The sequence below is a fragment of the Paramisgurnus dabryanus genome, chromosome 1 (genome assembly GCF_030506205.2).
Source record: "Paramisgurnus dabryanus chromosome 1, PD_genome_1.1, whole genome shotgun sequence".
Lineage (NCBI taxonomy): Eukaryota > Metazoa > Chordata > Actinopteri > Cypriniformes > Cobitidae > Paramisgurnus > Paramisgurnus dabryanus.
Genome location: NC_133337.1, coordinates 56,373,325 through 56,401,259, shown reverse-complemented (window position 1 = coordinate 56,401,259; position 27,935 = coordinate 56,373,325). Strand labels below are relative to the sequence as shown.

The 27,935-nt window shown below is 40.3% G+C and overlaps 2 protein-coding genes across 4 annotated transcripts; one reads left to right on the top strand and one right to left on the bottom strand.

Annotated features, from left to right (window-relative positions):
* Positions 1-116: 116 nt before the first annotated feature.
* On the bottom strand, positions 117-23,802 carry tnrc6ba (trinucleotide repeat containing adaptor 6Ba). Its single transcript, XM_065242472.1, has 21 exons — positions 23,550-23,802; positions 21,334-21,421; positions 21,104-21,125; positions 20,577-20,921; positions 16,897-19,677; positions 9,791-9,955; positions 9,446-9,618; positions 9,248-9,319; positions 6,419-6,625; positions 6,216-6,335; positions 5,394-5,531; positions 5,197-5,307; positions 4,802-5,006; positions 4,423-4,584; positions 3,828-3,995; positions 3,520-3,660; positions 3,224-3,316; positions 2,877-3,092; positions 2,535-2,605; positions 2,305-2,444; positions 117-2,207 (listed from the first exon to the last, which is right to left on the bottom strand). Exons 2-21 carry the CDS (start codon positions 21,388-21,390, stop codon positions 1,649-1,651), a joined length of 5,946 nt encoding a protein of 1,981 aa, XP_065098544.1. The 5' UTR covers positions 21,391-21,421; positions 23,550-23,802; the 3' UTR covers positions 117-1,648.
* LOC135720387 (probable endonuclease 4) lies at positions 22,018-26,990 on the top strand. Of its 3 annotated transcripts, none has more exons than XM_065242482.2 (8): positions 22,018-23,058; positions 24,584-24,767; positions 24,843-25,052; positions 25,509-25,688; positions 25,801-25,932; positions 26,078-26,182; positions 26,467-26,596; positions 26,687-26,990. In XM_065242482.2, exons 2-8 carry the CDS (start codon positions 24,590-24,592, stop codon positions 26,751-26,753), a joined length of 1,002 nt encoding a protein of 333 aa, XP_065098554.1. In that variant the 5' UTR covers positions 22,018-23,058; positions 24,584-24,589; the 3' UTR covers positions 26,754-26,990. The 3 variants fall into 3 exon arrangements, with proteins under 3 accessions (XP_065098554.1, XP_065098553.1, XP_065098555.1); XM_065242481.2 differs by having other exon boundaries at positions 22,019-23,126; positions 26,687-26,989; XM_065242483.2 differs by lacking the exon at positions 22,018-23,058 and adding an exon at positions 23,160-23,284.
* Positions 26,991-27,935: the final 945 nt, after the last annotated feature.

Sequence of the window (27,935 nt, the reverse complement as noted above, 5' to 3'; positions counted from 1 at the left end):
TAACAACAATCCAATAGTATATTCCAACTGTGAAAATAAAATCCCTTTAGATTTATGACCGTACTCTTTTCAATTTAATAACGAATAAATGAAAATGCACACAACTGACAACAAAATTAAATTCAACCTTTATTAATTGTCTTGTTCTTTTTTAAATTAATTTCTTTTGTAAAATCAGAAACAAAAAACCTGAACACGAGTGATAAAGCCCGCCTTAATTTATAATGGTACACAACAACAAAAATAAACAATTGGTAACTTTTTAAGTGTCGCTAAAACACCCATCCAGCTCAGCTTGGTACAATAAGGTTTGGCATGTTCCGTGTTTCAGTATGAATGCCTTCAGTTGGTTGCATCTTCTAAAAAAATCTTTTTTTCTTTATTATTATTATTGCAATTCAGACAATATATAAAACAAAAAAGGCTGCTAAAACCACAACTTAAGAAATATTCATTAGTGCCAATGTTTTTGAACTTGCTGTCTTCACACACACACACACACACACACGCAGCCACGCTTGCATACGCATCATGCACACATAGACACATCAAACACCTGAAATAAGCTGTCACTCATACATTTGCTCGCCTTCCTCATCCAGCACTGATCTTTGTAAATTCACCATGTTTGTTAATCTCTAACTGCCACACATTCATCAATGCCTCGCGAACACTGAACATCACCACCTCTACTGGGGACTCCACTCATGCACGCACAGGCAGAAAGGGCACCTTGTACAGCTAAGTAACATCCAAGTGATCGTCATTATGACAACATACTCGATTAAGAAAAAAACGAGGTCAGCGTTTGGAAAAAAAAAAAAACATCTGGATTTCACCATCATTTAAAACAAAAGACAACGAGATACAGTTTGTCAGACATCAGAACAGTGTTTTGAGTAATTTTAAGTCTGCATGAAAATGGAGCTGTAACAACGTCATCTTCTACTCCGAGTCTTCAACCAACATTGTACGATGCATATATTTGTCCTTTTTTTCTGGTTTCTCCTTTACAGTGCACGCCTGAGTGAGAGCGTCTCAGTATGCGAGTGTGATCTCTATGACCTCAAGGTTTAGGATTCATCCAGTTGAGTCAGTATTAAAATCCAACTGTCTGCACGTCCTGTTCAAGTCTTGCTGTAGAAATCTTCATTTTAGGGTAAGAAATGGGATGTGTGGGTGTGTTTATTGGTTGCTAACTCTGTACTGCCTTCCTCGCATAAAACTCTGTATTCCAAACGCTGCTCCTCCATGTTCCCAGGGATGGGCTTTGTCATGGAGCTTGGATTATGGGGAGCAGAGTCTGGAATAGAAACGGTGTTATACAATGCGTGTACATTTGTAACCGGTTTCGTTTATATAATTAATGCATCTTGCTAGGTTTCGTCATGTAGCACTTACGAGATTATTAAGTGTTTGAGTGCTTATCGTTGAATCTCGTCTACACGGGTGGTACAAACGTATACGGAATACTTTAATATTTATGCATTCAATTCCCATCCAGTTACTGGAGTATGCAGGCCTGTATTGTGACAAATGTTCCTATATTCCTGCATGTGTTTGTGATAATATAGGAGTATAACGGTTACATTTATATATCTGTTATGTAGGTGTGCCTTGCTGTATGTTTATTTGTCTGTAAGTGTAGTCAGATAGAGTCTGCCCCTCCCCCTAGCAGGTCTCCAGGTAACAGTGCTGCAGGGCTGCTCAATTGGTGCCGATCTTCCATAGCCGGAGACCCCCATAAACTGCTGCCCGTATACCCTGCGGTCATGCCGCCCCACAACCCCGCTCTGCCAGGATCAACACTCCCCGCGTTGCTGCCCACACTACCGCCAACACCATTGCTGCTCCACTGAGCGAAAATGCTTAAGCCTGCTCCCTGGGCAGAGGCTGGGTCTGGGGAGCTGCCTGTACCGTCCAAACTCTGCCAGGTGGAGCCCGAGGGCCCAGTCCCACTGTTGTTGTTACTTCCTCCTGCTGTCGAACTTCCAGCCCGTTCTCTTTCCGCATTCCCAGTGCTGATGGTACCCACTGCACCCGCCCCCGATGACCCCGCAACACCCGCTGGCCCGGAGACAGCGGCACCGGTTCCGCTTGCTCCGCTGTTGCTTCCACCAGCTCCAGCCTGGGAATGTGCAAAATAACGAGCAACCTCCTCCTCGCTCACAAACTCGGCCAGGATTGTGGTGTTACCTAAAACACACCTGGGGAAAAAGGATGGCACTTAGGAAGCGACCTATGACCTTTATATGCAATCCTTTTGCTACAGAAATATAAAGATAAGAATTTATAGACACTTACATATGAAGTGCGCTCTGGGCTTTGGCTGCTTCTTGGCGAGTACTGTAGCGAATCAGAGCACTACCTTGGGTTAGACCGAGGTGAAAGGTCAACAACGGTCCGTGCTGCATACATATTGTCCGTAAGGTGGAGCCATCGATCTAGAATGTGAATTAACAAAACTACCATTAATATATGTTTTTTAAATAATTATTGCTATTATCAAGCGACTCATACAATGCATATAGTACCTGAGGGGTAAGATTGCTTAACAATAGCCAGCAGCTTCCTCTAGAGGCTCCTCCATCACTCCACGCAGAACCTAAAACACAAATTAAGAGAAAAAGCATCATGCTCTGATCCTATACGAAATGTATATACAATAACTTAATTTTTTTGCATTAGTTAATATACTGAAACATCTAGGACAAACTGTCCAGTCATCTGTCTACAGTTAGTCATCTGACCAAACAGCAAAATTGTTTGTCTAAAAGGTTTAAAATGTGACCCTTCCTATGAAAAAATAGGTAAAATTTTATTTTTACTGAATCCAACTAATATAACCACAATATACATCATTATTTTTCTATTACCAGGGCCAAATCTGGTTTCCTGGCCGCCTCCTGATCCTCCCCATCCTCTGCCCAATCGTGGGGCTCCTCCTGTCCAGGGAGACGCCGAGGGCTGTTTCTGATGGGTCAGTCCAGGAGGTGGGCGTGGCAGATGAGAGCTGTTCCGATTGGTCTTCCAAGGCTTGTTGTGTCCTATGGGCTCAGGTGGCCAGCTGGGCTTGTAGTCTGTGTACTTAGCTGTGGAACATAAACAAAGCTCAGTTTCTCCAAACAAACCGACCAAATTCTGTCCTGAGGCTTATGACGTCTTATTTTAACCAAGTAGAAAAATCTGTTAACATTACAAAGCATAAAGAGTGCTTGTGTACCTGTGTTGTGTGCATTGTTGTGGGGGCTCTCTGAGGCACTGTAGGGCCAGGCACCAGGTGAAGGCAGCAAGGTGTTGAGGGTGGGATTTGATTCTGTTCCAAAAATGCAAAACACAAGACTTGTTTGTTAGTATTTACATAAGCATGTAAATTACATCAGAAATTCAAAGCTTAGAGATCTGTGTTTGTGCTGGGAACTGAAACAAGAAATCACTGCTACCATCATTTGTTATCAAGTTAAGTCACTCCGGACTGTATTCCTCATGAATGTAGGAGTAAGTAGGGAAAGTATGTACCTGTGTTATCTCTTAGCAATTGGTGCTCTGTGTCATTAAGGCTTGACATCGATGAGCTCAGCATACTTCCAGGAGTCATATAGGGGTCAGATTCTGGGTCTACACTCGGAATACCTTTCCAAGGCACTCCTGGTTGAAATTCTGAAATTCAAGTTCACAATTAAATGCATCATGGGCATGTTTACAATACATAAATATGAAAATAAAACCTGTGTATTCATCATATAATAGTCTATATTTTATAGTTAACAATAGAGAAATGTTTATAAAAAATCTGAATGTTTATTTGCGAGTCACTTTCTGTATACCTGGAGGCCAGCTGGATGTGCCAGTCTTTGTGCCCATTTTGTTTCCAGGACTTCTATGCCAGTGATCCGATGGCCCTTGTGGAGGCACACCCAAACCATCACCTCCCAGCATCTCATACTGGGAATATGGAGAACCACCTCCCATTTTGAGAGGAGCAGCAATAGGACCTACGTGCCAAACAAACACAGAACAGATAATTTACAAAAACTGTCAAGCTTTACTCTTTGAATAAGCAACTCAACCTCGTAGGTAGGGGTGGGCGATAAATCGGTAGATAAGATAAACCTGTAGAAATTTGTCACCAGGTACAGATATTGGACTATCGTCTCTATCGTGGCTACGCGCCCACGTCATTTTCCTGTGCGCGTGGTCACAAAAACTTAACGTTTGTAAACGTATTTAAGCAGTGCAGTTTTAAAACAAGTGATTTTAAGCCATTGAAACACAAACAACAGATCTATATGCACGCTGTTTCTGTGTAAGAGGAGCGTGATACATATTTGTTATCATGATATAAAATTAATCCTATCCTGATAAGATTTTGGTCATATCAACCACCCCTACTCCTATGTGTCAAAAAAAAAGGCTTTGCACCATTTTTATGGAGAGTGCTATCTGGTGGGGAGGGGGCTGGTGAGTGACCTTCCATCATCCATTTAAAACGAGACTGTTGGGCTCCACTGTCTTTAGGCCCAGGTGGGCCGCCAACCATTGGACCCAGTTCAAGACCAGATAGGCCCACACCAGGTCCAAACCCTTCAAAACACAGAAATAGATTTTAAGTACTGTAAAACAATCCCTTAACATCATACTTAAATAAGCAACGTTTAGACAGATGCTTGTATTTAAAGTGACTCCGAGTGCATTCACTGTATACTTTTTATCAGCCTTGTGTGCCATGACTTGCATTTATAGTACAAGCTACATGAACTTCCACGCATTGATATTCTCTGAAATACAAAAATGGACTCACCAGAATAAGTGCCCTGTGTTTTCTGATGCATGTCTATTACAGAGCCTGCCAAACCAGGATGTGACAAGGGGTCCGACATGGGCATCTTTGGGCCACCTGCACCAAGGTGAGAAGGAGAGAGTTTGGAGCTGCCCACTGCACTTCCCACCTGCTGTTGCTGTTGTTGCTGTCTCTGCTGCTGAAGAACAGCCATAATTCTGGCAAGCTGGAATAATGAAACATCAGGTCAGGTTCAACATGACAGGAGCTCTGCTATTTTGTTTCGACTCAGGACACAGAATCCTCTCATGTGGTGCATAAATAGCTCAATGTGGAAACAGGAGGGACGCTATAAACAAAGCTACAGAAATAACAAAACAGATACTCGTGTAAAAAAGGAAGTGAGAAACGGGTACCTGATGGGGGTCTGGTTGTTGGCGTATATTTGGAGGGAACTTGCGCTGGTTCTGCAGCAGATGCTGCTGCTGTTGTTGTTGTTGCTGCGGTTGCAGTAGCAGTTGACAAGCCTGCAAGACCGCAAAATCACATGGTCAAAAAAAAGTCAGAACAGAATGGAGTGGATGTGCAGATGATGTACTATGCTTAAACTTACCAGCTGGAACTGAATATGAGGGGGATAGATGCTGCTGAGCATGGCAATGTGCTGTGGAGAAAGCTGTGGAGGAAAGATGCCTCCCCCAACACCTCCCACACCTCCACTGGGAGGAGGCTTCAGCACAGAGCCTGGCACCTGGAACAACAAAAAAGACTGAGTTGGTACTATTACTTGGCTTACACTACAACCACCTGCATAAATGTTGTAAATATGAATTTAACACAACATGAAAACTGGCATTATACTTTATTAATAAATGTCTTTGGTCTTACTAAGTCACAACATTATGTTTGTTTGCATTTAGGTTTAGTCCCATATCAGACTTAATGGCTATGTCACGGAAAACCCAACGTTTTTTTAAAAAGTCCAGTATGTGTGTTTTAGTGCCACCTATCAGTGAGGTTGTGAATTGCAACCAACAGCTCAGTGCATAGCTCACCCCTCAATTTCAAAACGTATAGAGAAGCTACAGTAGCCACCACAGGACAAACATGTCATCATCTGAGACAAAGTGGTGAAGAAACGCACTTTGTAAGACAGTTTGTCCATTTAGGGCTACTGTAGAAACATTACGCCGACTTTCATGTAAAGAGACCCGCAGTGTATGTAGGTAAAACGGGCTTATTGTAAGGTAATAAAAACAATACAGTTCATTATGTAAGGTCTTTATACATTACTGATAATATAGTTATGGAGATTATATTGCAATTCTGTAATGAGATCCTCATAAAAGTTACACATTTGACCTATAATTCATAAACAAACAACCTTGCAGTAAGTTAATGACATTTAATGAAAAACTTGTTGGACTATAAGTACCTGAGGTGACAGGAACTGATGAGGCACTTGCGCTCGTACAGATGGGTTGATGGGTGGCACCCCTGGTTGGTGCCTGGACTGTGGCATCCCACCTCCGCTACCAAACAACTGACCACCCGTCTGTAGATTATCACACAGATTTCAGTAAACATGCAGCAGTTAGAAATACCATCACTTTTCAAGTTAAAGGAAGTCACAAATACCTTGTCATAGTAAGGCCCAGGATCACAAGCCCCCACCTCTTTGGAACCAGGTGAACGGAAGACTCCTCCTGCTCCCCCTCCACGTCCTACTTTACGCATCTCTCCATTGTACTCATTCAAACCCATGCCGCGCTTTTCTCCTTCCATCTTTTTATCCTGCGGAGGACCAGGGGCCAGATCCAGGGTACGACCATTGGGATCCTCTCCCTGTTACCAACACTCTACTTTAATAAAGCTCACTGATATCCATTGCAAACACAAATTTAAAGTGCAAATAAAATCTGTAAATTGCTTAGTTATTTACTCTCTAAAATGTCTAGTATATGGATCTACCATACGGGCATTATGACCAAGAACTTAAAGAAAGAAAATTTCATAGCTCAATAAATGTATATAAGTAATTAAGTATTATATAAATGATCACTGGATAATTCAGTGAATTAAATATTTTAGCAATTTAAGCAACTTCAATTACTATCTTTTTTGCTTAGAAGAAAGCCAAACCCAAATATGGTATTAACAAAAAGTGTCGGATATCACCACAGTTAAAACCTGTAAATTTTAGTGATGCACCGATGTATCGGCCGCCGATATTTATCGGCCGATTTTTGATGAATTTGAAACCATCGGCATATCGGCAGTAGCACGAGAAAGGCCGATACCGATTGTTTATTAATTAACTGCATAAAGAAATCCATTATATGTAAAAAAAAATGAGTTAATGTTGTTAATAAAATAAATGCTGAATAGCAAAAACCACCTTTGAAGGTTGTCATGCTGTCTTATTATATTTTTTTAGCTTAATTTGTGCCTCTCTTATTATTTTGGTCAGTTGAATGTTAATTAGATCCAATCCATGTTCAGTAAAAATAATTTGATGCAGAAATAAACTAGCTTATAGACCAACTGTATAGTGTTGTATACAAGTGTTTTATATCGGTATTGGCCAGAAGTTGTCTGTTTAAATCGGTATCGGCCTAAAAAAATCCTATCAGTGCATCCCTAGTAAATTTATCAGAAAAATGCCATTTTTAACTATAAATTTGAGTCACATTGGCAGCCCTTATAAAACATACATATCCGATCTGGCAATTCATCATGTTGCTTGGCTACCCAAAAACAATATCATGTTACTTGGCAAGCAAATAACAATGTAAACTACACTTTGCATTGGGTCTTACACCCATTAATGACTTTCTATTTCAACTTCCTCCATGTTTTTCACAGCACATCAGCTGCTTGGATATTTCTTCTGCGACATAAAGGGGTGGTTTCCTGGACAGGGATTATCTTAAACCAGGACTAGGCCTTAGTTTAATTAGGAAATATAACTATTTTTAACAAACATACATGACTAAAAACAGTACGTGTGTGCATTTTGAGGCAAAACAAAGGACACTGATGTATTTTAAGATATGTCAGTGCAAGCTGTTTTCAGTTTGGACAGCTCTTACATTTATTTTAGTGTAGAACTAGTCTAATCCCTGTCTGGGAAACCGCCCCATACTGTACAGCATAATCCTACTACTGAACTGCCTAGCCTTAATCTCACCATTGTTTCATTCAGATTTGCCTATTTGTTTTGCTTACAATGGCATTTTAGGGGGCCTGTAAACGCAAACGTTTGAAGACGGGTTTTAAAGGAACAGTATGTAAGAAATGTATATCAATTAATCATAAAATTGCCTTGATATGTCACTAGACATTAAGAAATCATTTTCATTTCAAATCCTTATCTCACTGACAAAAGTGGTCTGGCCAGGATATTGTCATTTAAAAAGTGGAGTTGCAGCCCTCAACTGATGTTTATGTTGTCATTTTGTGTATTGGCCACCAGTTGTGTGATTGCAGTACCAGTTTTAGCCACAAGTTTTGTGATTGCAATACCAGTTTTGGCCACAATCCTACCTACTGTTCCTTTAAACTGTATGTTTTTGAAAATACTGCCTTGTTGTCTCAGTGTAAACACAAATATGTGAAAACGGTGCTACAATGTGCATGTATTAATTCAGTATATTGACACTTTCTTCGGACGCACACGCATTGTTAAGCGTCTGGCCTGAACTTAACTTTTCATCTCTGTTTAATAATTGTCTGGCTAGTGGCTAAACTGAACTCTGGATAAAACAAGACGCAGGGAGGCGGCGAGTATGGATAACTGCTAACCTGACACAGATTTGTTAACAATATTTGAGAGAAATAGGCATTTTGTGTACATAGAAAATGAAAGCCTAAAGATAGCGCTGTACACTGTGTGTTTACGCTAGAAGTCAGAAACAATGTAAAACACTGTGCTCGCTACATATTATATAAATAGGCGGAGAGTAGGCACTCTTTTGTGGCTTTTCCTACACGTTCGAATGTGTTTTCGACTACCTCTGAATGTGGTTAAAAGTAGACAAGCCCAAAATGTTTTACACCTCATTTACACCTGTCTTTAGCTTTGTCCACTTGTGATCCGATCAACCAAAACACATCTTAATACAAGGTGTAAACAGCCTCTTTGAGTTCAGCTCATGAAAAATGGGGGCAAAAACAAAAGTGTTGCGTACATAATTTTGTTCAGTGTATTTAGTTTTCTACTACATCACTGTCATGTAAACATAGCCTCTTTCTTTTTTTTATGCCATGCCAGCTTCTACGGCTATGTTTACAACAAGAGTCCAGTTTAATTATAAAGAAGTAAACTAAATAGGATTATTTTTTTCTAAAAACTGTAAAACTACATTTAAATTTACTTGGTAAAAGACTTATCATTAGACTTGTTTGTTGATACTTGTTTATTAGTATCAAAAAAATGAAACAAGTTAGACTAGCAAAATTTATTACCAGAATCCCCATGTTTGAGAACTGTCTTGTCATAGGATTCATCCAAGAGTCTCCTGCACCCTTCATGGCACCCTAAATAATATCAGAACTATAGATGTTACAAGCATATCACTAGTAACTTAATTGTCAGATTTTAATGAATAATAGCAGTTGAGACAGTTCAACTGTTTGAATTTAGATGGCTTGACTTTGATATACCTTGTTGCCCTTCTTGGCTGCCCAGCCTCCAGAATTGTAGGAAGAGCTGCTGCCTTGGGAACCAGCACTGTTCCAAACACCACCACTCTCATCCTCTTCCTCCCAGCTGGAGTGACGTGAAGCACTGACTGAACCCTCACCTTCACCCCAACCTTCTTGCATAGACTTTGTACCTGTCAAATATAACATTTTGAGATTTTTACTTTTTTATTTTATTTGACCTTTATTCAACCAGTAAAAATCTCTCCCTTTAACAGGAGAGTCCTGGCTTTGAAACGGGGGGCTATAAATGCTTTAGATATGAAGTCAAATAATCAGTTTAAAGAAATTATGAAGTGGTCTTACCAGACTTCACTGGATTGGAGGAGGGGTCTCCCCAACCTGACACTTTGCCAGCATCATCAGGTTCACCCCAACCAGTGGGCGCTTCAGTGGGCTTGCCCCAAGCTGCAGTACCATTGTCCACACATGGACTGGAAGGAGAGCCACTATTGCCCCACCCAGATGGCGCTAAGAGATAAAAACAGTCTTAAGGTATACTACATAAAATACAGAACAATTATATTTCAGATATCAAGCTCACTATTAAACTGAAGTACTGGCATTCAATCAATTTAATATTAAAGACACACTACTCAAAACTAACTAACATTTAGTTAAATGGCACAGTAAAAAAGACATTATGAATAATGTATGGAAAAATAAAGGATACTACATCTTTGAACTACTGGCAAGACAGATGACACCTCATGTCTGATCTCAGACTACAACATACGCAAACCTCTCTCAAATGAGAAAATGTTTCTAAACTGCTTGAAAACAAAATGCTAAACAGAACTACATTTCTACAAAGTGAGAAAATCTACACAAACTAGTCAACCTAGTTTTCTCTCCTAATAAAAACACACATAATGTGGGTGATGCCAAACCGCTCTTTACCTTAACGCAATGGTAATCTGATAATAATATGATTTATAATTTGAGCTGTATGATTTAGCAGGATATGCAGCGCTTTGGCTCTGGATGACCCCCTAATTTGCATATTTGTTAGGGTGTGATAGTTGTCATAACCATCACACCACTGTGATGAAGTGCGACCCGTGGTGGTGAGCAGTGCAGGTTACAAACTATCAAAAATATAAAGTCCGATGTCGCCCAGTGAGATGTCTTCATGTTCGTGTGTATTTGCAAAGGGAGGCAACTGATATCAGTGATGGGGGCGGAAAAATGAGGCAAGATATTCTCTCTTGGTCACTTAACTCTTTCCCCGCCATTGACGAGATATCTCGTCAATTAAGAGAAAACGCTTCCCCGCCAATGACGAGATTTTCCATCTTTCCGCAATACCGCTATTATCCACCAGGTGGTGCCCTTCCGCAACTTTTTAAACCCGGAAGTATTGCCCTATGGCAAGCTGCTGCATGTTCGTGTCTGTTTTAAAGATCGCTCTGAATGGGATCTCTATGAAAAGTCCGTCACAAAAATTTAATTATCTCTGCTTTTTGCTCAAAATATGGTGTTTTTGCAAAAACCTACCCATATTCAAAAGCTGATTGCAAAAGAACCACTAAAGGTATGAGATGAAACGTTTTTTTTTGTTTGAAAGCAGAGGGTCTATTCTTTCATTTGGTATATTGTATGTTTATATATTTAAAGAAGAACATTTTCTGGAAGGCCTTAAACTTTGGTGAAAATCATGAAAAACGCTGGCTGGCAATTTTTTTTAAAAACGCTGGCGGTGAAAGAGTTAAGGTTGCGAAAAAGTATCAATCTGGACTACCAGTACAGCATCAGAACGCGTTTTTAGTAGGGATGTGCATTTATGTCATTATTTCATTTCGATTAATCCTTAGGTCCGAAAAAGAGTACTCAATTAACTGGGGGCTGGGCAATCAAAGGGGCGGGGCGTATACGTCATGGTGAAAATGAAAATATTTTAACAAAAAAACTCAAATAAGTCTTAATTTTGAAGAAACTATGACAGAACAAAGAACACATACTAGATTATTAATGAATTAAATGTTTTTAACAGAAACCTCTAACAGGAAAAGCTGTGTGATGAAATGAAACTAAAGGGTTAAAAAACACAAACTGATGCGCTTTCTATATGACACACTCTACATAATATTAATTATTATATACACAACATAAATTTATTATACAACATGCATATATCTGCACAAAATGCAAGACTTAAACTAAGTTATATACTGGAGAGAAAGTTTAACTCCCATTGTGGATGTGCACCATAACTTCACGCTTTGAAACACGTCCAGCCAAAGCACAAGCTTCATAACGTTAAGCAGCTTTTGCTATCATTTTAGCGATTAGCTGTGTCGTGTCATCCTCTCACCTGTTTTCAGTCAGGATGTATGCTTGTATGGCTCTCTGGTATCTCTTGACATTTGATGTTTAAATATGAGATGATATAAGGGTACAGTATATTTTGCATCTGACTGACTGACAGCATTGTGCGAATCGGCGGGTTGCAGCGGACTTTATCTGTTCGTTTTTTAATCATGCATGGTAACGTTACGATGTCATACCCCAGTCTGTGTAGCTCAACACAACGTCAAACATGCGCACCTAGTCTTAACTACCACAGGCACTGGTAATGCTAACCAAACATTCAAATGCCGCAACAACCACAAAAAAAATAAAAATAAACCCACATGATCATTGTTTTCGTGATCGATCATCGATGCCACTGTGCCCATCCCTAGTTTTTAGCACGGATGGACATATTATAACACCAATAAGGTTCTGCACTTGAACCGTGTGTTGTTTCATGGATGGAAGTGCTACAATAAACACGCACATATGGTGCCGATCCTGTGCTCCTGGCTCAAGCACTCTCCAAAATACAGCTGATTGTTTAATTAAGCTGTTATCATTAGAAATGGACCAAAATTTCGCTGGCTGGAAATTTCCGTCATAAAATGTCATTATCGGTTTTCAGCTAAATGTGAGAAGCATCCGAAAAAATCATACGAATATAAAGGTGCTCTACTTTTCAGACTTCAGTCTCACAGCAGCTATTATCACCCTGCTACATAGCAAAGTGCGATTGGGACAGCTTTGTGCCAATACTTAAAGCAACACCAAAGAGTTTTGGCTCTTTGCTCCCCCTACAGGTTAGAAGCGTAATTGTCCATTACCCACTGTCATAAATACTGAGGCATAGCTGGCTCTGATTGGATTGTAGGTCTGCCGTAAAGCAAGTTTTTGTAGTATTCACTCGGACTACAGGACCACTACCCGACGTTTGGAAACTTCTTTAGTGCGGTTTTGGCCGATAGAGGGCTGCAAAGCGAATGTGAAAGTGCTGTTCACCCTGTTTAGAGTGGATGAACGACTGAAACTGTTTTGGAAGCGTTATTTTAAGGTAAAAAAAACTCTTTGGTGTTGCTTTAAGTTAACAAAAGTTTTGTGTGATGCACCACTCCCGTTAACACACTTTAATTTGACGAAGTTGTGTCTGTTGTCAAACTAGCAATCAACCAGCAGTCACTTTAAATTAACTGCTAAAATCCAGAGAAATACACATTTATGCATTTGGCTAGGGCTGTGCGATTTAGGGAAAAAATCTAATTGCGCCTTTTCTACCAGGAATTGCGATTGCGATTCGATTTGCGATTAAATTTTGTAGCAGATGCAATGTGCATCTGCCTCTTTAGATCGTTAGATCTTAATGATATTGCTTATGGGTCTGGTGATTTAACTGTATTCTTATGTTTTTGTTTTGTTTTTTTGTGAAAATAAGGAAACAAAAACAAAGAAATTAAGAATATAATTAACACTTCTTATTGTATGAAATGTAAAATGATCTTTAGCTTGGACTAACACTGTAACAGTATTTAAATAAGTGGGTTCATTATAGCTGCAACTTTAACAACAATTTAAAATATTTAAATGGGTGACTGAGTTTTACTGAAAAGATTTGAATGCATGTTTGTTTGTTTTTGTAAACAAAGAACTGTAATACTCAACTTCATAACTATCAAAATATAAAAAAGCTACATTTGGGATTTTTAAAATGAATATAAAATCCAAATGCGTTCAATGTCATGTCATTTCATTCAAGTGACATTAGCAACCCAGTAAAATGGTATTTTAGTTTGTTTTAAATAAGGAGCCAGGCTTGTAAGCATTGTTGGGCGTGTGTGTGTGTAAAACGCATCATCCGTTTTGAGAGACGCGGGCGTGAAGTCTTGCGATGCGGACTTGCGGAGACAGGCGTGAGTATTTAATAAGCATAGAGACACAGGCTGCGCGTGTGCGTCAAGTTTAAACACCTTGTCTGTTGTGGAAGACGCGCCTGAAAAGTCTTGCGATGCGGACTTGCGGAGACAGGCGGGAGTATTTAATAAGCATAGAGACACAGGCTGCGCGTGTGCGTCAAGTTTAAACACCTTGTCTGTTGTGGAAGACGCACGCGCAAAGTCTTGCAATAGGGAAACGGGCACGAGTATTTAACAAGCATTGAGAGACACAGGCTGCGCGTGTGCGACAAGTTTAAACACCTTGTCTGTTGTGGAAGACGCACGCGCAAAGTCTTGCAATAGGGAAACGGGCACGAGTATTTAACAAGCATTGAGAGACACAGGCTGCGCGCATGCTTTAAATTGAAACCCTTCGTCAGTTTAGAAGAAGCACTGTTTTGGTTGAGGTGCCTCTCACGGAGAAAGCACAAACATACTTGCGCTCGCTCAATTGGTTAGACTGTCACAAAGCCTCTCTGCATATTTCTCAAATCGCATCATATCGCATCCTTTCGCGATTTGCTAATCGCAACGTTGCACATCGCGATTGCGGTTCGATTTCGATTAATCGCCCAGCCCTACATTTGGCAGACGCTTTTATCCAAATTGCATTACAAGGTATACATTTCTTTTATTAGTATTTGTGTTCCTGGGGTTCGAACCCAAGACCTTTTGGGCATCTAACGCAAAGCTCAACCTTTGAGCCATACAGGACCACACAGCAAAGTCATCTGACAACATCAACATATACCAATGCAGCTATGCAAGGATGAACACAATGTACATCTTACGCCAACATACAAACTATTAGGGACAGAAACGAGTCCCAGAGTGACACTGATGATTGTTCACAAAAACTATGATAAAGTGGGCATTTGACTAGTCATGTTTTAGTCAAGTGCATCCACAGCGGAGTTAAACGTTCTAGCCAGCACATAACTTTGTTTAATTTCCCTTGTATTTTGTGCAGATAAATACACTTTAGGGCTTTTCAAACTGCGCTTAACCCTGAGTTATCTTCGTTGTAAACCCTGCTTTTAACCCTGGGTTAAGGATCGTTTCACACTTGAAATTTAGAAGCAGGTTTATCACTGCTTTTGTGGGGTTAACCCCGCATTGTGGTGCCAATCGCATGCAGTGTGAAACGAATAGGGGTGGGAATCGCTTGGACCCTCATGAATCGATTCAGAATCGATTCTTAGGGTCCCGATTCGATTCAGAATCGATTCTTGACGTACTAATTTGCATATCTGTGACGTCATTACGTCGCATTTGCTTTCAAAGCCAGGTTAATGTTTGCGCTTTTGCTAGTCTCTGAACTGTCATATACTGTACTTTAATGCAACTAGGGATAAATAATGTCATTCTTATATACATACATGTGTTGTTTCTGTTGTAAGACATTAAAACCAGTAAAAATATTAATTTAACGTGACATATTAATTCTATATGTTAACCGGCATTAACTTCCACGAACGTTAAGCGTCTAATCATCATCATTATACACAGTGATTGGCAGTATTACTGTATTTATATAATGCAGCGCACCCAGCGACTGAATAACAAACTATGTGCATATTTTTACAGAAGTATATTCATGTTATATCTAAACAGTCTGCGGATGGTTTAGGGCAGGGGTGTACAATACGTCGATCGCAAAGGCAATGCCGGTAGATCGCACAACTGCTGCTCCACGCGCAAAATTGTCATTATGGTCTTTTGGAGTAATTGTGAAACATGCAGGTCTTTTTGAGTTGCTGCGCCTTTCTTCTCAAATGTGTTTTGCCATGCCACTGCAGCTCAGTCGTCTTTAACTTCCAAAATTCACATGGATGCGCATTCTTGCCTCACGCAGTTCCTGATTCACACGCACGGTGTGTGTGAGCGAGCAAACGAGAGGGAGAGAGAGGCAGCGTAGCGCTGATTTGTATGCTTCTAATACTGTTAGTTTCACTAAACCGCATCTCCGCTATTTTAAGGAGTACTCGACATGTACTCAAGGATTTTTTTTAAAACTTCTCAAAAAGAATAGAGTAATGGTGACAGCCCTAAATTCAATGTAGAGATATATGTAGTATAGTCCTACAAGCATTTAAAGTGTTCTTTCTCTTCTGCTCTTGTAAGCTCGGCTATGCGCTCTTGCAGGGCGCGCTCTCTTAAGTTGTCCGTGTGCATCACCGCTCCCCCAGTTGAGTTCCGCCTTTTGGTTCTGATAACGTGACGTTATTTTGTAAACTAACATTTAAGAATCGATTCTTGACATTTGTGAATCGATTCAGAATCGGCCCACGTCCGAATCGCGATTCATCTAAGAATCGATTTTTTTGCCCACCCCTAGAAACGAAGCAGGGTAAGAATGTTATGACCCTAATTAAAAGCAGCTGAAGTAGCTAATCAAGGTGTTCAGGGTTGCTTGATAATTACAGACAGGTGTGTTTGAGTTGGGTTGGAGACTCCTGACCCAGGGTTTAGGAATGCACAGTGTCAAACATCAAATTATGAATACCCAGGGTTATCTCCTACCCCCTGGTTAAGTTTGAACAGTGTGAAACATGAAGAAAATAACCCAGGATTCTGTTAACCCTGGTTTTAGAATAAAAAGGTGTGAAAAGCCCTTTTGTAATATAACATTTGTAAAGTGTATAATGTAGAATCCACCATAAAGCGTTCGTTTTGTGTGTTACGGTATTAAATCTTTTGTTTCCTCTCACACAGCTATTCCTGTTAATCTAGTCTGTGTTCATTTTCTGTCACAGTTTCTTTAATTTAAATTCTATAAAAGTGAAAATAGAAATATTTGAATTATCACCAAGACGAGTACACCCTGCCCCTCCGCCCATGCTCTGCCTCTGAATACAAATTTTTCAGACCTATGGAATACTCAAAAAAAAAATTTTTTGACAAAAATCCACATCCCAACAAACTATGTGCATATTTACAGATGAACAATGTTCATGTTCAGTGTTTCCTATACATTTATTTGTGAAAGCACAGCACAATATCAAAATTGACCACCACAAATAAAGTTTTGCACCATGCACTTTCTGAATGTTGTACTGAAGGCTACATGTAACAAAACTAATTTCTTAAATAACTGCAATTTTGTGTTTCATACAGAGATGCAGATAAAGAGACAAAGGTAACAGACTGCTACTTTAATAATGTATTATCAAAAAATTTAAGTCTTACCTATTCCTGGCCCCTTGCTGGATGAATGTGTAAGAGGTATGTCTCTATTCACAGGGCCTGTTGGCACTCTTCCAGGCGGCTGCTGTTGAATGGATGGAGGCCCCTGCTGATGGGAGGCTGATTGTGCCTGGCCAGATGGGGCGCTATTCTTATCCCACAAGTTGACACCTTTGCTGCTGTAGCTGGTGGGGTCACCCCAGGCAGAAGTTCCATCATCTATTTCCATCTTTCTGCTAATGGACTGCGGAGAAGGCTCCTCCCAACCACTGGGCTCTGAGCTATCTCCAGGAACACTGGAAAGTTGCGGTATGGGCCCTGAAGTCCAACCTGAACTTTGGTTCTGGGCTGAAGGACCCCCTTGTCTTCCCCAGCCCCCTTGTATGGCCCCTGTGTCCAATGACTGACACTGCTGGGGCTGTGATTGTTGTTGCTGTTGTGCCGGGCCTTTCTGTGAGGCTGATTGGCTGTTTGGCATTTGTGAAGGGTGCATTTTCCCACCCCAACCTTGGTGAGACTTGCCACCCATGTCTCCACTCACCCTTGAACCTCCAGCTCCCCAAGCCCCTCTAGGAGCTCCCTCATCCCAATTACCCCATGTACTTCCCTCTGGGTCCCCACTAGTAACTCCACTACCCTTCCCATCTCCCCAACCTCCACTGGATGATTTGGCCTCGTTATCCCCCCAGTCACTACTTCTCTGTCCCCAATTGCCTGCATCCCCCCTGCTCATTTCTTTCCAACTCTCTGATCCTTTCTCTTCCTGACTGTCTCCCCAACCACTTGCTGGAGTACCCTGTGTTTGAAAATCTCCCCACCCACCTGATACACTCCCTGCTCTGCGATCTCGCCACTCATGTCCTTCGTTGTCCCAACCTTTACCTTGGAGTTCTGACGCTCCCCAGCCCCCAGATGGCTTGCCTTGCCCACCAGATGAATTACCTCCTCCACCTCCAGATTGTGAGACGCCAAGGTTTTGGATATTGACACCAGGGGGTGGAGGGCCTCGGGTGTGCAAAGAGCTGCTGTTGTTGTCCCAGCCTTCACCAGGTGAGACAGCTGGTGGTCCAAGCATGGAGTTTGAGTTCAAGTTGGCATTTAGAGGTGCACCTTGCAGTGTGGAGGAAGATGGATCAGTAGTTGTAGATGGACCAGTAGAACCAGTAGAGTATGGTTGACTAAGGGCAGGTGCAATCATTGCAGAAGAGGAATTAGCTCCACCTGATGGTGCTGATGGTCCTCGTCCCTCCAAATCCCAAGCCACATTCTGACGGATTTGTGTCTGACCCCAGCCAGTGTTGGAGAGCACTTTAGGATCCAGGTCAGACCGGCTAAGCAGATTCTGTAAGGTCACTTCAGGGTTGGGAGGCTGATGAAAACGGTGCTGGCCATGGCGCTGATTGCCACTTCTAGAGTTTCCTCCACCACTAGAAGATGATGTACCTCCCCCACCTCTGCTACCCTGACCTCCCCACTCGGTTGACTCTCCTGCCCCAACATCTCCAACTCCTTTCTGATTGTCCCAAGCTCTTGTCGTAGTTGAAGGTGTGGAGGAGGAAGTTGTTGGGTTGCCAACACTGCCACCACTGCTGCTGCTGTTACTGCTTGATCTATCTTCCCTACCTTGATTGCTGACACCCCCAGCTCCACCTGAAGTCCCCCATTCCCCAACCAACGTATGGTCCCCACCCCATGCTCCCTGAGATACCCCGGAGGTCTGACTACCACTTCCTGTTCCCCATGCACTTGCTCCTGTCATATCACTTCGCTCATCCTTGCCAGTGAAACCCCACGCATTTCCTCCTTCAGCAGATATGGAGCTTCCCCCTGCTCCATCCTCCCAAGATTCAGTCCTTGAGGCACCAGTTTTGGAGTTTGCAGGGAAAGACTGAGCTCTCCACAATGACGAGCTGGTGGAGGAGGTTGAGGAAGCAGAGCCATCCCCTCCACCTGTGCTTCCAGAGTCCATCTCAGCCCCCTCTGCCACTCCTGTGTTTTTTGGTCCTGCTCCTGGTTCCAGTGCTGTGCCACCCCACTCACCGCAGGATGGCTCTCTGTCTCTGGATTGCATTTGGTGAAGTTGGTGCTGATGAGAGGTTTGATTCACAGAAAGAGGGTTGCTGGCAGACAAGGATGAGCTTTGGAGAGAAGAGGAGCCCCCCTCTGTTTCAACTGCCCCAGCCCCATCCTGTACCAGGGCTGGCCAAGCAGAGGGATTGGCATTAGGGGTAAAATTGGCACCTGGAATCCCACAGCTAACACCAAGGGAGCCATCAGAGTTCCCTGCAAGAGGGGCAGCTTTGGAAATGGGGGGCAATGATCCTGCTGCTACTGCATTTCCCCCTATAAGTTCATGGGAGGATGAAGCCCAAACACTACCAGACTGCATACATTCACTGGGTGAACTGGAGGATGTGGGTGGGGAGGGGCTGTCAGAATTAACTACTTTCCTGCCTCCATTCCCTCCTCCCACAACTTTAGCTTGCTGCTGAGGATGCCTCTCACCCCATGAGGCGCTGCAGTTCAGAATCCCACTACCATCTGCACCTCCAGTACCTGCTGTATCCCCCGATTTCAACCCATCTCCAGCAGCAATACTGGGCCATTCTTTTAGGTCTGACCGGTCCACTATCACCTTTTCCCTGCCCTGAGAGAGGGGCTGGCTGCCAGAGCTGGCCCCCCACATGGAATTTGCATAATTTGAAGTAGAAGCAGCGATTGATGAGGAGGATGACGCATGGGGCAGTGAGGGAGCAGCTGGACCCACAGGGCCCTGGCTTGGATCTGAAAAAAATACAACAGCAGAAACCTTCAAGAACCTGATAACTGACTCTTGTGTGCAATGTAATAAATGTTCTAGCAAGTAACTTACATACAACATAGATAAGCAGCAGGTTTAAAATTTATTTTATCAATCCGAGGGCAAATTAGCTGACTGACAAGATGATAATGGAAGCAGCGTGTTATTCATTTGTTAATAAAGTTTTAGTTTAATGTTAGTGAGCTCATCATTGTTTGTTGTTGTGTTTTTCACAAAAAAATAATGAACCCACCATTTAGGCAGCGCTTGAGATGAAGATAAGTGGCATTTGTTCCAATGCACACTTTAAAATGTGCTACTAAAGCTTGGGACGGACAGGCTTCCATTTGGACAACATGTCAGAAGTACTAGCGCTCACTGGGTCACTTCAAAGACTTAATTCAAAAAGGTGCGTTGCCACTAATTCAAAAATAAAGGGCTCATAGCTATACGTGCATTCATTAATGATTTATCGCAAGCACCTAATTCACGAGTTCGCATTAACATGTAATCGATAGGGAATGAGATAAAGCATATTTGGCGTGCTGTCCGAGGAGAGGGCCTCTTTGCACTGATTGGTTGGATCACATGACCATGCTCCTCCCGAACTTAGTTAAATAAACTTCATTAAAAAAATGTTGCTATTCAAAAGAGAAAGGAAAATGTGCACGGCAGTATGGGCATTCATAAGCAATTAAAACCCCTCACTGGGTTTGTCATACGCTGATTGTCACATCCCTATCATACTTTACTTTTGCTCTGTCATCTTGGTTTAAAATTAGCTGTTTCACACACAAAATCGCATCCACATAGATTACTAACAATGTTATATTTACATATGACCTTTTGCACGAGGTCTAATTATTCACTTGACAATTCTTACCTGAGGCAGAAGCCACTGATTCATTGGGGCTATCTCCCCCGCTGTTGCCTCCCCCCAGCAGCATGGAGGACAGTGGTGGCTGGCCCCTCTTCAGTAGCACTTTATGGTCCTGCTGGCAACGGAATCGAGGGGGCACTTCACGGGGCATGTAGCGCTGAGAGTTCTGAGTGCTGGGGGAGGGCTGTCCGTTGGCCACCGCCGGCCGCTTAGCATTGTTCCCACCCTGAGGGAGGGCACTAGCAGCCGGGGTGGCAGCGGATGGGGTTGATGAGGGGACGGGGCCAGGGCTGGGGGAAACTGAGTTGGAGGTGGCAGGAGACTGTGGAGGCTTGGTCAATTCTGGCACTGTGTAGAGGAAAATTAAGGATCAAATGAGAGCAGAAGTATTCGGGTAAAGAAAAATAAATAGATCATATAGATATGAGATAGATAATAGATATGATCTGTAATCATATATTGATTTTAAATGCTAAATATAAATAAATATAAGAATATAATAATAGTTATAATAATTAATATAAAGTTACCTTTATTTTTTTGCTCTACAACCTGAAACAAAAACACAGTTTTATTGACCATTAATACTGATATTACTCGAAGTACAAAATAATTCTTACTTGACTAATGCTTAAATTGACATTCAGCCTACAGATGACATTGCAAAAGACAAAATGGAAGTGAAGTAAACCTAATAATCATTATTCAAAGAAAATACACATTTCGATACACAAGTGTATCAATGAATGATAACCTTTACCTTCTGTGAGGTTTCCCGTTTCCTTTTGTCTTCCTTTTTCCTTTTCTTGTCTTCCATGAACTGCTGTTCCCTTTCCTGATGCTCCTTTCTGAAAAGAGACAAAATATTGAAAACAATATGCATATGCAAAAGCTTTTTTATTTAAGAACAGCACGTTCAACAGTGATAATTCTTATATCTAAATTAGGGATGCTCCGATCGATCCGCCGATGATGCTTGCTATGCTTCAATAAAATATGGTGAAATCCCGCTACATCCAAAAGCCAGAGGGCGTTCTCGTGCAGAAACTCAATATGCGCTGCAGACGAAGAACCATACACACGCAGCTATGACAAATGGCTTAAGGATATATTTATATTGCTGTTCTTCAAACCTTTTCAGGTACTTTCATGATAATAAAGAATACGTATAATGATTATGTTTGACTAGTGTTACTTTTTCAAATGCATGTTTTAAATGACTCAAACTAACAGTGATTTCAGATTGATAAGGACTTACTGATCAAAAGTCGAAGTATCGGCAATTATCGGAGCACCCCTAATCTAACAGTGTTATGTAATTTTTAACAGTTACTGAGGAAAAAATGTGTAATTAAATTTAGTGTGGACATTTATGAAAATGTTACGAAGGGGGACATCTGAATATTTTCTGTAAAAAGCTTCGGCTATAATTATAATAAACAGTGTATCAACGACTCGGAAAGCGAGGTGAAGCAAGGGAAATTTGAATGCATAGCATTTCTATAGTATGGTGTGGACACTTAGCTCCTTTATCTGTCGCTCTACAGTCCTGTTTCACAAATGTTTATTTTTTTATTAACCATTTTATTTTCCATTTGGGTTACATATATGCTTTATTTTTGAGTAACTTTTTCACAAGGCATTGTTGTTAGTTGCCAGGGTTTCTTGTCATAGCTATGCATAATGCAAAGATTTGATTTAAAAAACAGAAATCATAGCTATTAAACTATTTCTTGTTTATCAAGTCAAAATTGTATTATTATAATCTTAAATTTAAGTGATCAGTATACAATACAGTGCTACTGTAAGGTTAACCCAGCCTAGTTTAAATATTGTAAAATGATTACTGATTAACAGTTGAAAACATTCGTAAGATATTTAGAAAAGTAATCAAATGATATAAGAAGTTATTTTATCGCCTATAAGTCCTGGAACTGTGAGCTGCTGCCTTATTACCTAAAATGCAAAATAACCAAACAGAAAGGACCTGAGACACAACAGCGGCCTCAAGCAGAATCGTGATATAACAAATGTATTTTATATGTAACTTGGCCAATGGCATGTTGTTAAGACGCATTTTCATATGTTGTGCATTATGAAAAATGTGTTGAAATTATATGGTATTACTAGTATTATAGTATTGAAATCATATTCCTGTTCGGAGAAACGAAACTGTCGTTGCTGTCTGTCTGTGAGTCTGCAGTTGACAGGGCAGAGCTTTCGGATAGGCGCTCCGTTCACCCGCCCATTTCCTCCGGTGCAATCAGCCATATTCCATACATGAGCTAATATCTGAACAATTCGTGCAAAAACAAATAATGCACAACATTCGACGACAGTTATAACGACAGATGCTATAACATTTACACGTTTAAGATAACTGATGCGTTTTACTGGTCCTGCCAAACTAGAATGAATATCAGATACTAAGCTAACGTTGGTTGTTAGCAGGAAAATACTGATACATACTTAACCAAAATCTCAGGTCATTTGTTACATTTTCCCATAAGGCGCCGATTGTTTACACACGGGATCACAACAAAAACCACAGGGGTAAGCAACTGTCACAACAAGGCATGCATTTCATCAAATATGGATATTATTAACGACCCAAGACTACGGGTCCAGCTTATGTGTCCTGCTTAGATCACGGGACAAAGTCGTACGGTTTCTACATTTAATATAAAAATAGCGTACACATAATAACCAAGGTAAGTTACTGGTCGAAAAACAAACCACAATGTTTTGGTCATCGACCGGCGGCGAAGCGCAAAGCTAAAGTTGCAAACAGGCAGATGCTAACTAGCTGGCTGGCTAATTTAACTAGCAGCAGAGCTAGTGGCTAACAGATGTCGACGAGAAAACTCTGTTTAACATGTGAACGCTTTAACATCCCCGCGGTTTTTAAATGCACGAGAATGTAATCGGGAGAGAAACACAATTTGAATCATTTGATCTTTAAAATAAAGCACTTACCTCAGGAATTACATACGCTGCAGCTAGTGTCCTAGCTACAGCTAAAGTGCTTAAGTGCGAAATTCAGGGTTTTGAGGCAACGTGAAATACAATACTCCATCAAGATCGAATAGCTAGATGTGAAAACACTCCTTCCGTAATGCTAGGTTTTAAATATGAAATACGATAATGTAAACTACAGAGGCGGAATCTATGTTTAAAGCGCTGCAAAGTCAGTTGGTTGACGGTCGGCCATTTTACTGCTCAGTATGAATGTGTGTGTCTGGACCGATCTGACGGAAGGGGGGCAGTCGAGGGAGATTTTTGACCTTCAATATTAAAAGTCCAATAACTCATTAATTGTTTATAATAAAGTGCATAAGTTATACTATTTGTTGAAGATGTAACTCTTTGTAATATATTTATTTTCAAGCGAGGCCACGATATATTCTCTTGCAAATTCAGCCTATAACATCAAGTGTCAATATTTAAATTTGATTAAGTCGGTGACACCTTACAATAAGGTTGTATTTGTTATCAATAGTAAATGCATTAGCTAACATTAATTAACAATAAACAAGGAGTTTTCGCCTTTATTAATCTATTTTATTGTTAGAATACAATTGATGTCAGTTCATGCGCATTAACTAATGTTAACAGTTAAAGTGATTAAAAAAAAATTATTACTAAATGCTGATATCAACATAAACTAGCATTAATAAACACCGTACACCGTATGTTAACTAATGCATTAAAGTTAACAATTGCAGCCCTCTTGTAAAGTCTTTGTATAAACCTGCTATAAAATATTATTACTTGCACATTATAGTTAGATCATAAAGATTCATAACACATACAAGTTTATTGTTCAAATACAAATACTTGTCCATTATTGTGTAAGAAAAGGTCCAATTACACTTTAAATGTCTGAAATGAAATGCACATCAATGATTTATAATAAGATTTATGGGTTAGGGATGATTATGTTGTTGTTTTTTTAACAGTGATTTACCACACAAAAATGTCTGACCATCACATATTTATTATTACCTCAGAAAAATATGGGTCCACGTAGAAAAGGAGCAAAGAAAATAAAGGTGGAGGATGTTACTGAAGCAACAGAGTTTCAACATACTGATGCAGAACCATCAGATGGCAGCATAAGAGAAGAAGAAAAGCCACTGAAAAAAAGGATAAAGGGAATGAAGAAATACATAGGAGCTCACGTTTCAATGTCAGGTGAGCAAATCACCTGATCAGCAAATCAGGTGTGTTATTCTAAATAATATATTAATGAATGTGTACATCTTCAAGGAGGAATATGGAAAGCTGTTGAAGCAAGTGTGGCCATAGGAGGTCATGCATTCGCCCTCTTCTTGGGCTCCCAGCGCTCGTGGACCAGACCCGCCCTTGATCCAGCTGCTGCAGTTAAATTTCAAGAAGCCTGTGCTCTAAATGGATTCGATCCGATACACATCCTGCCACATGGATCTTATTTGATGAACTGCGGCTCCCCCAAAGAAGGTCTGTGTACACCCATCAAATACTGATTATTTAAGGATGATGCTACAGCACTGGAACATTTAAAACATAAGTCAAATAATCCAGTTAAAGCAACACTATGTAGTTTCCATGTAAAAATGACTTACAGCTCCCCCATGTGGTTGAAAAGCGCAACAGTGCCTGGTATCAGACACTCTTCTGCAGGCAGGGGGAGGGGCGGGGCTTTGTTTCCTACCCTCCACTGGCACTTTCAAAGTGTGCTTGTAGCAGCTAGGAGGCTGCTCAGGTTGCAGCAACAGTACAATTTGTCCAGTTAAAAGTTGTTCTATCACTGAAATAATTTTAGAGACATTATTTAAAGGTAAAAAAACTACATAGTGTTGCTTTAAAAACCAACTTTATGTATGTAATGTATCTGTATTATCTATGATGCATATGTTTATATATAAGAAGTCACACTTTATCTTGTTGCTGTAGACGTGTTCAGTAAGAGCCAGGCCATGCTTGTGGATGAGCTCAGTCGCTGCAGTGCACTGGGCCTGAGCCAGTTTAACTTTCACCCTGGTGCTGCTATAGACTCCACCCCAGAGAAATGCATGGAGAAAATTGCCCAAGCAATTAACCACGCACACCAGCAAACGCCTGCCATCATTACAGGTCAACCAGACAATAATGATGTTTAATGATTTTGAGAATAGCAATTTTATAGAATAGCTGTGTGGCTGTTTAGTTTGTAACTGCATTATTCTTTCTTTCTTTATTTGTATAGTTCTTGAAAACATGAGTGGTCAGGGCAGCACTATTGGTGGACAGTTCAGTGAACTGAGAACCATAATAGACCAAGTGCGTGACAAGACACGTGTTGGAGTGTGTCTGGACACTTGCCATGCTTTTGCAGCGGGTATGATTGTATTTCCACTATTAGTTCAAAGTCATATATTTTTGTTTCTTGAATGGAAGCTTTTATTTTGAATCAAGGAGTATTGTAAAAGATAATAAAACAGCTGACACATATATTGAATGTTTGACACTGTTTTTTTTTGTAGGCTATGACATTTCACCAACTGGAGGTGTGAAGAATATGCTTGATGAATTTGATCGTCTGGTTGGAATGCAATATTTAAAAGCGATTCATCTAAATGACTCCAAAGGTAAATTTTGACGTTATGAATACTGCACATATAACATTATTAATATTGATTGACAAGACAAGGGGAGCCAGATTTCAATTACGTATTTTTCAAATGCTTGTAGAGAATGGTTTACCAAAACTAAGTTACTGGGTTGTTCTTTTAAAAAATTTTTAGGTTGATGGAAGCACTGGGGACCCAATTATAGCACTTAAACATGAAAAAAGTCAGATTTTTATTATATGTCCCCTTTAACTTTAAACTAAATGTTCCTTTAATGTTGTCTCTACATTGTTCTCCAAAAGGAAAATTAGGCTGCCATCTGGACCGCCATGAAGACATTGGGCATGGCCAAATAGGTATTACTGCTTTCCAAGAAATTGTAAATGAGCCTCGACTGGATAATATCCCTCTGATTTTAGAAACACCTGGTCGGTAAGTAGATATTTTAGAATGGAAAAAGTTTTATTGTGAATTATGGCCCTGATGTAACTGCAGCATCTTATTTGCACTCTCACTACTCAGCCCAGGTTTTGAGTATCCTGAACAAATAGAGCTCCTTTACTCCCTGTGTGGAAAAATGAAGAACTAAAGGAGTTTGAAGATAATCCAAGGGGAAGTGGCTGGATCATTCATGGCAGTTAATATTTTTGAAGCATAATAAACATTTTGAACATTACCATTCATGTTTCAGCCTACATATTCATTAAAGAAATACACCACAGTTTTTTTATATTTTACTATGTTCTTACCTCAACTTAGATGAATTAATACATACCTATCTTTTTTCAATGTGTGCAATTCATCTTTCCACAGCGCATAGTTAATGTTTTAAAGAACATAGTAAAATATTGAAAAACGGTGGTGTTTTTCTTTAAACATTTGAAAGTGTCTCTATTATTTTTTTATGATTGTAACATTTTCTTTTCTCATTGTTTCTAATACAAATACAGTTATTTCTTGCATTAAAATAAGTTTTTTTCTGAATTTCCTGTGTCTCTTTTCTAAAAAAAACTCGAATGATTTTATAGTTTAGTCTTGATAAAAGCGTTATTATTCACCAGTATTTTGAATTACTTCAAACATCTTTTAAAAAGTCAATGATAGTTATGGTGTGATCAACAACGTTTGACCATAAGAGGGAGCCTGCACCTAGGAATTGTAGACATGCCTACATCATCCTGTCAGGCTCTGTAAACCTGTTGCTTTTTATCTTAATTTTAAAGATCCCCTATTTTCCTTTTCATGATTTTTAATTTCTTTTGGTGTGTAAGTTTGTGTTAGTACAGGTTAACGATCTGCAAAGTTACAAACCCCAAAGTCTACCATGACGAGTTATCAACTCCAACTGAAATCTCTTTTCTTGGACTCTCCTTTCTCATAATTTTGCCTGCTGCTTAAACAAGTCGCCTATTGTTTCATATTTAAAGTATTTACTAGTGACTTGATTCAAACACAAGTTTTGAGCAGTGTAGATAGCAATTGTTGTTTGTCGTTTCTACGATCACAAATGTTGACATGGTTTTAATGTTTTAAAGGGGACATTTAACAAGACTTTTTTAAGATGTCAAATAAATCTTTGGTGCCCCCCGAGTGCGTATGTGAAGTTTAAGCTCAAAATACCATATAGATAATTTATTATAGCATGTTAAAATTGCCACTTTGTAGGTGTGAACAAAAAATATGCCGTTTTGGGTGTGTCCTTTAAAATGCAAATGAGCTGATCTCTGCACTAAATGGCAGTGTCGTGGTTGGATAGTGCAGATTAAGAGGC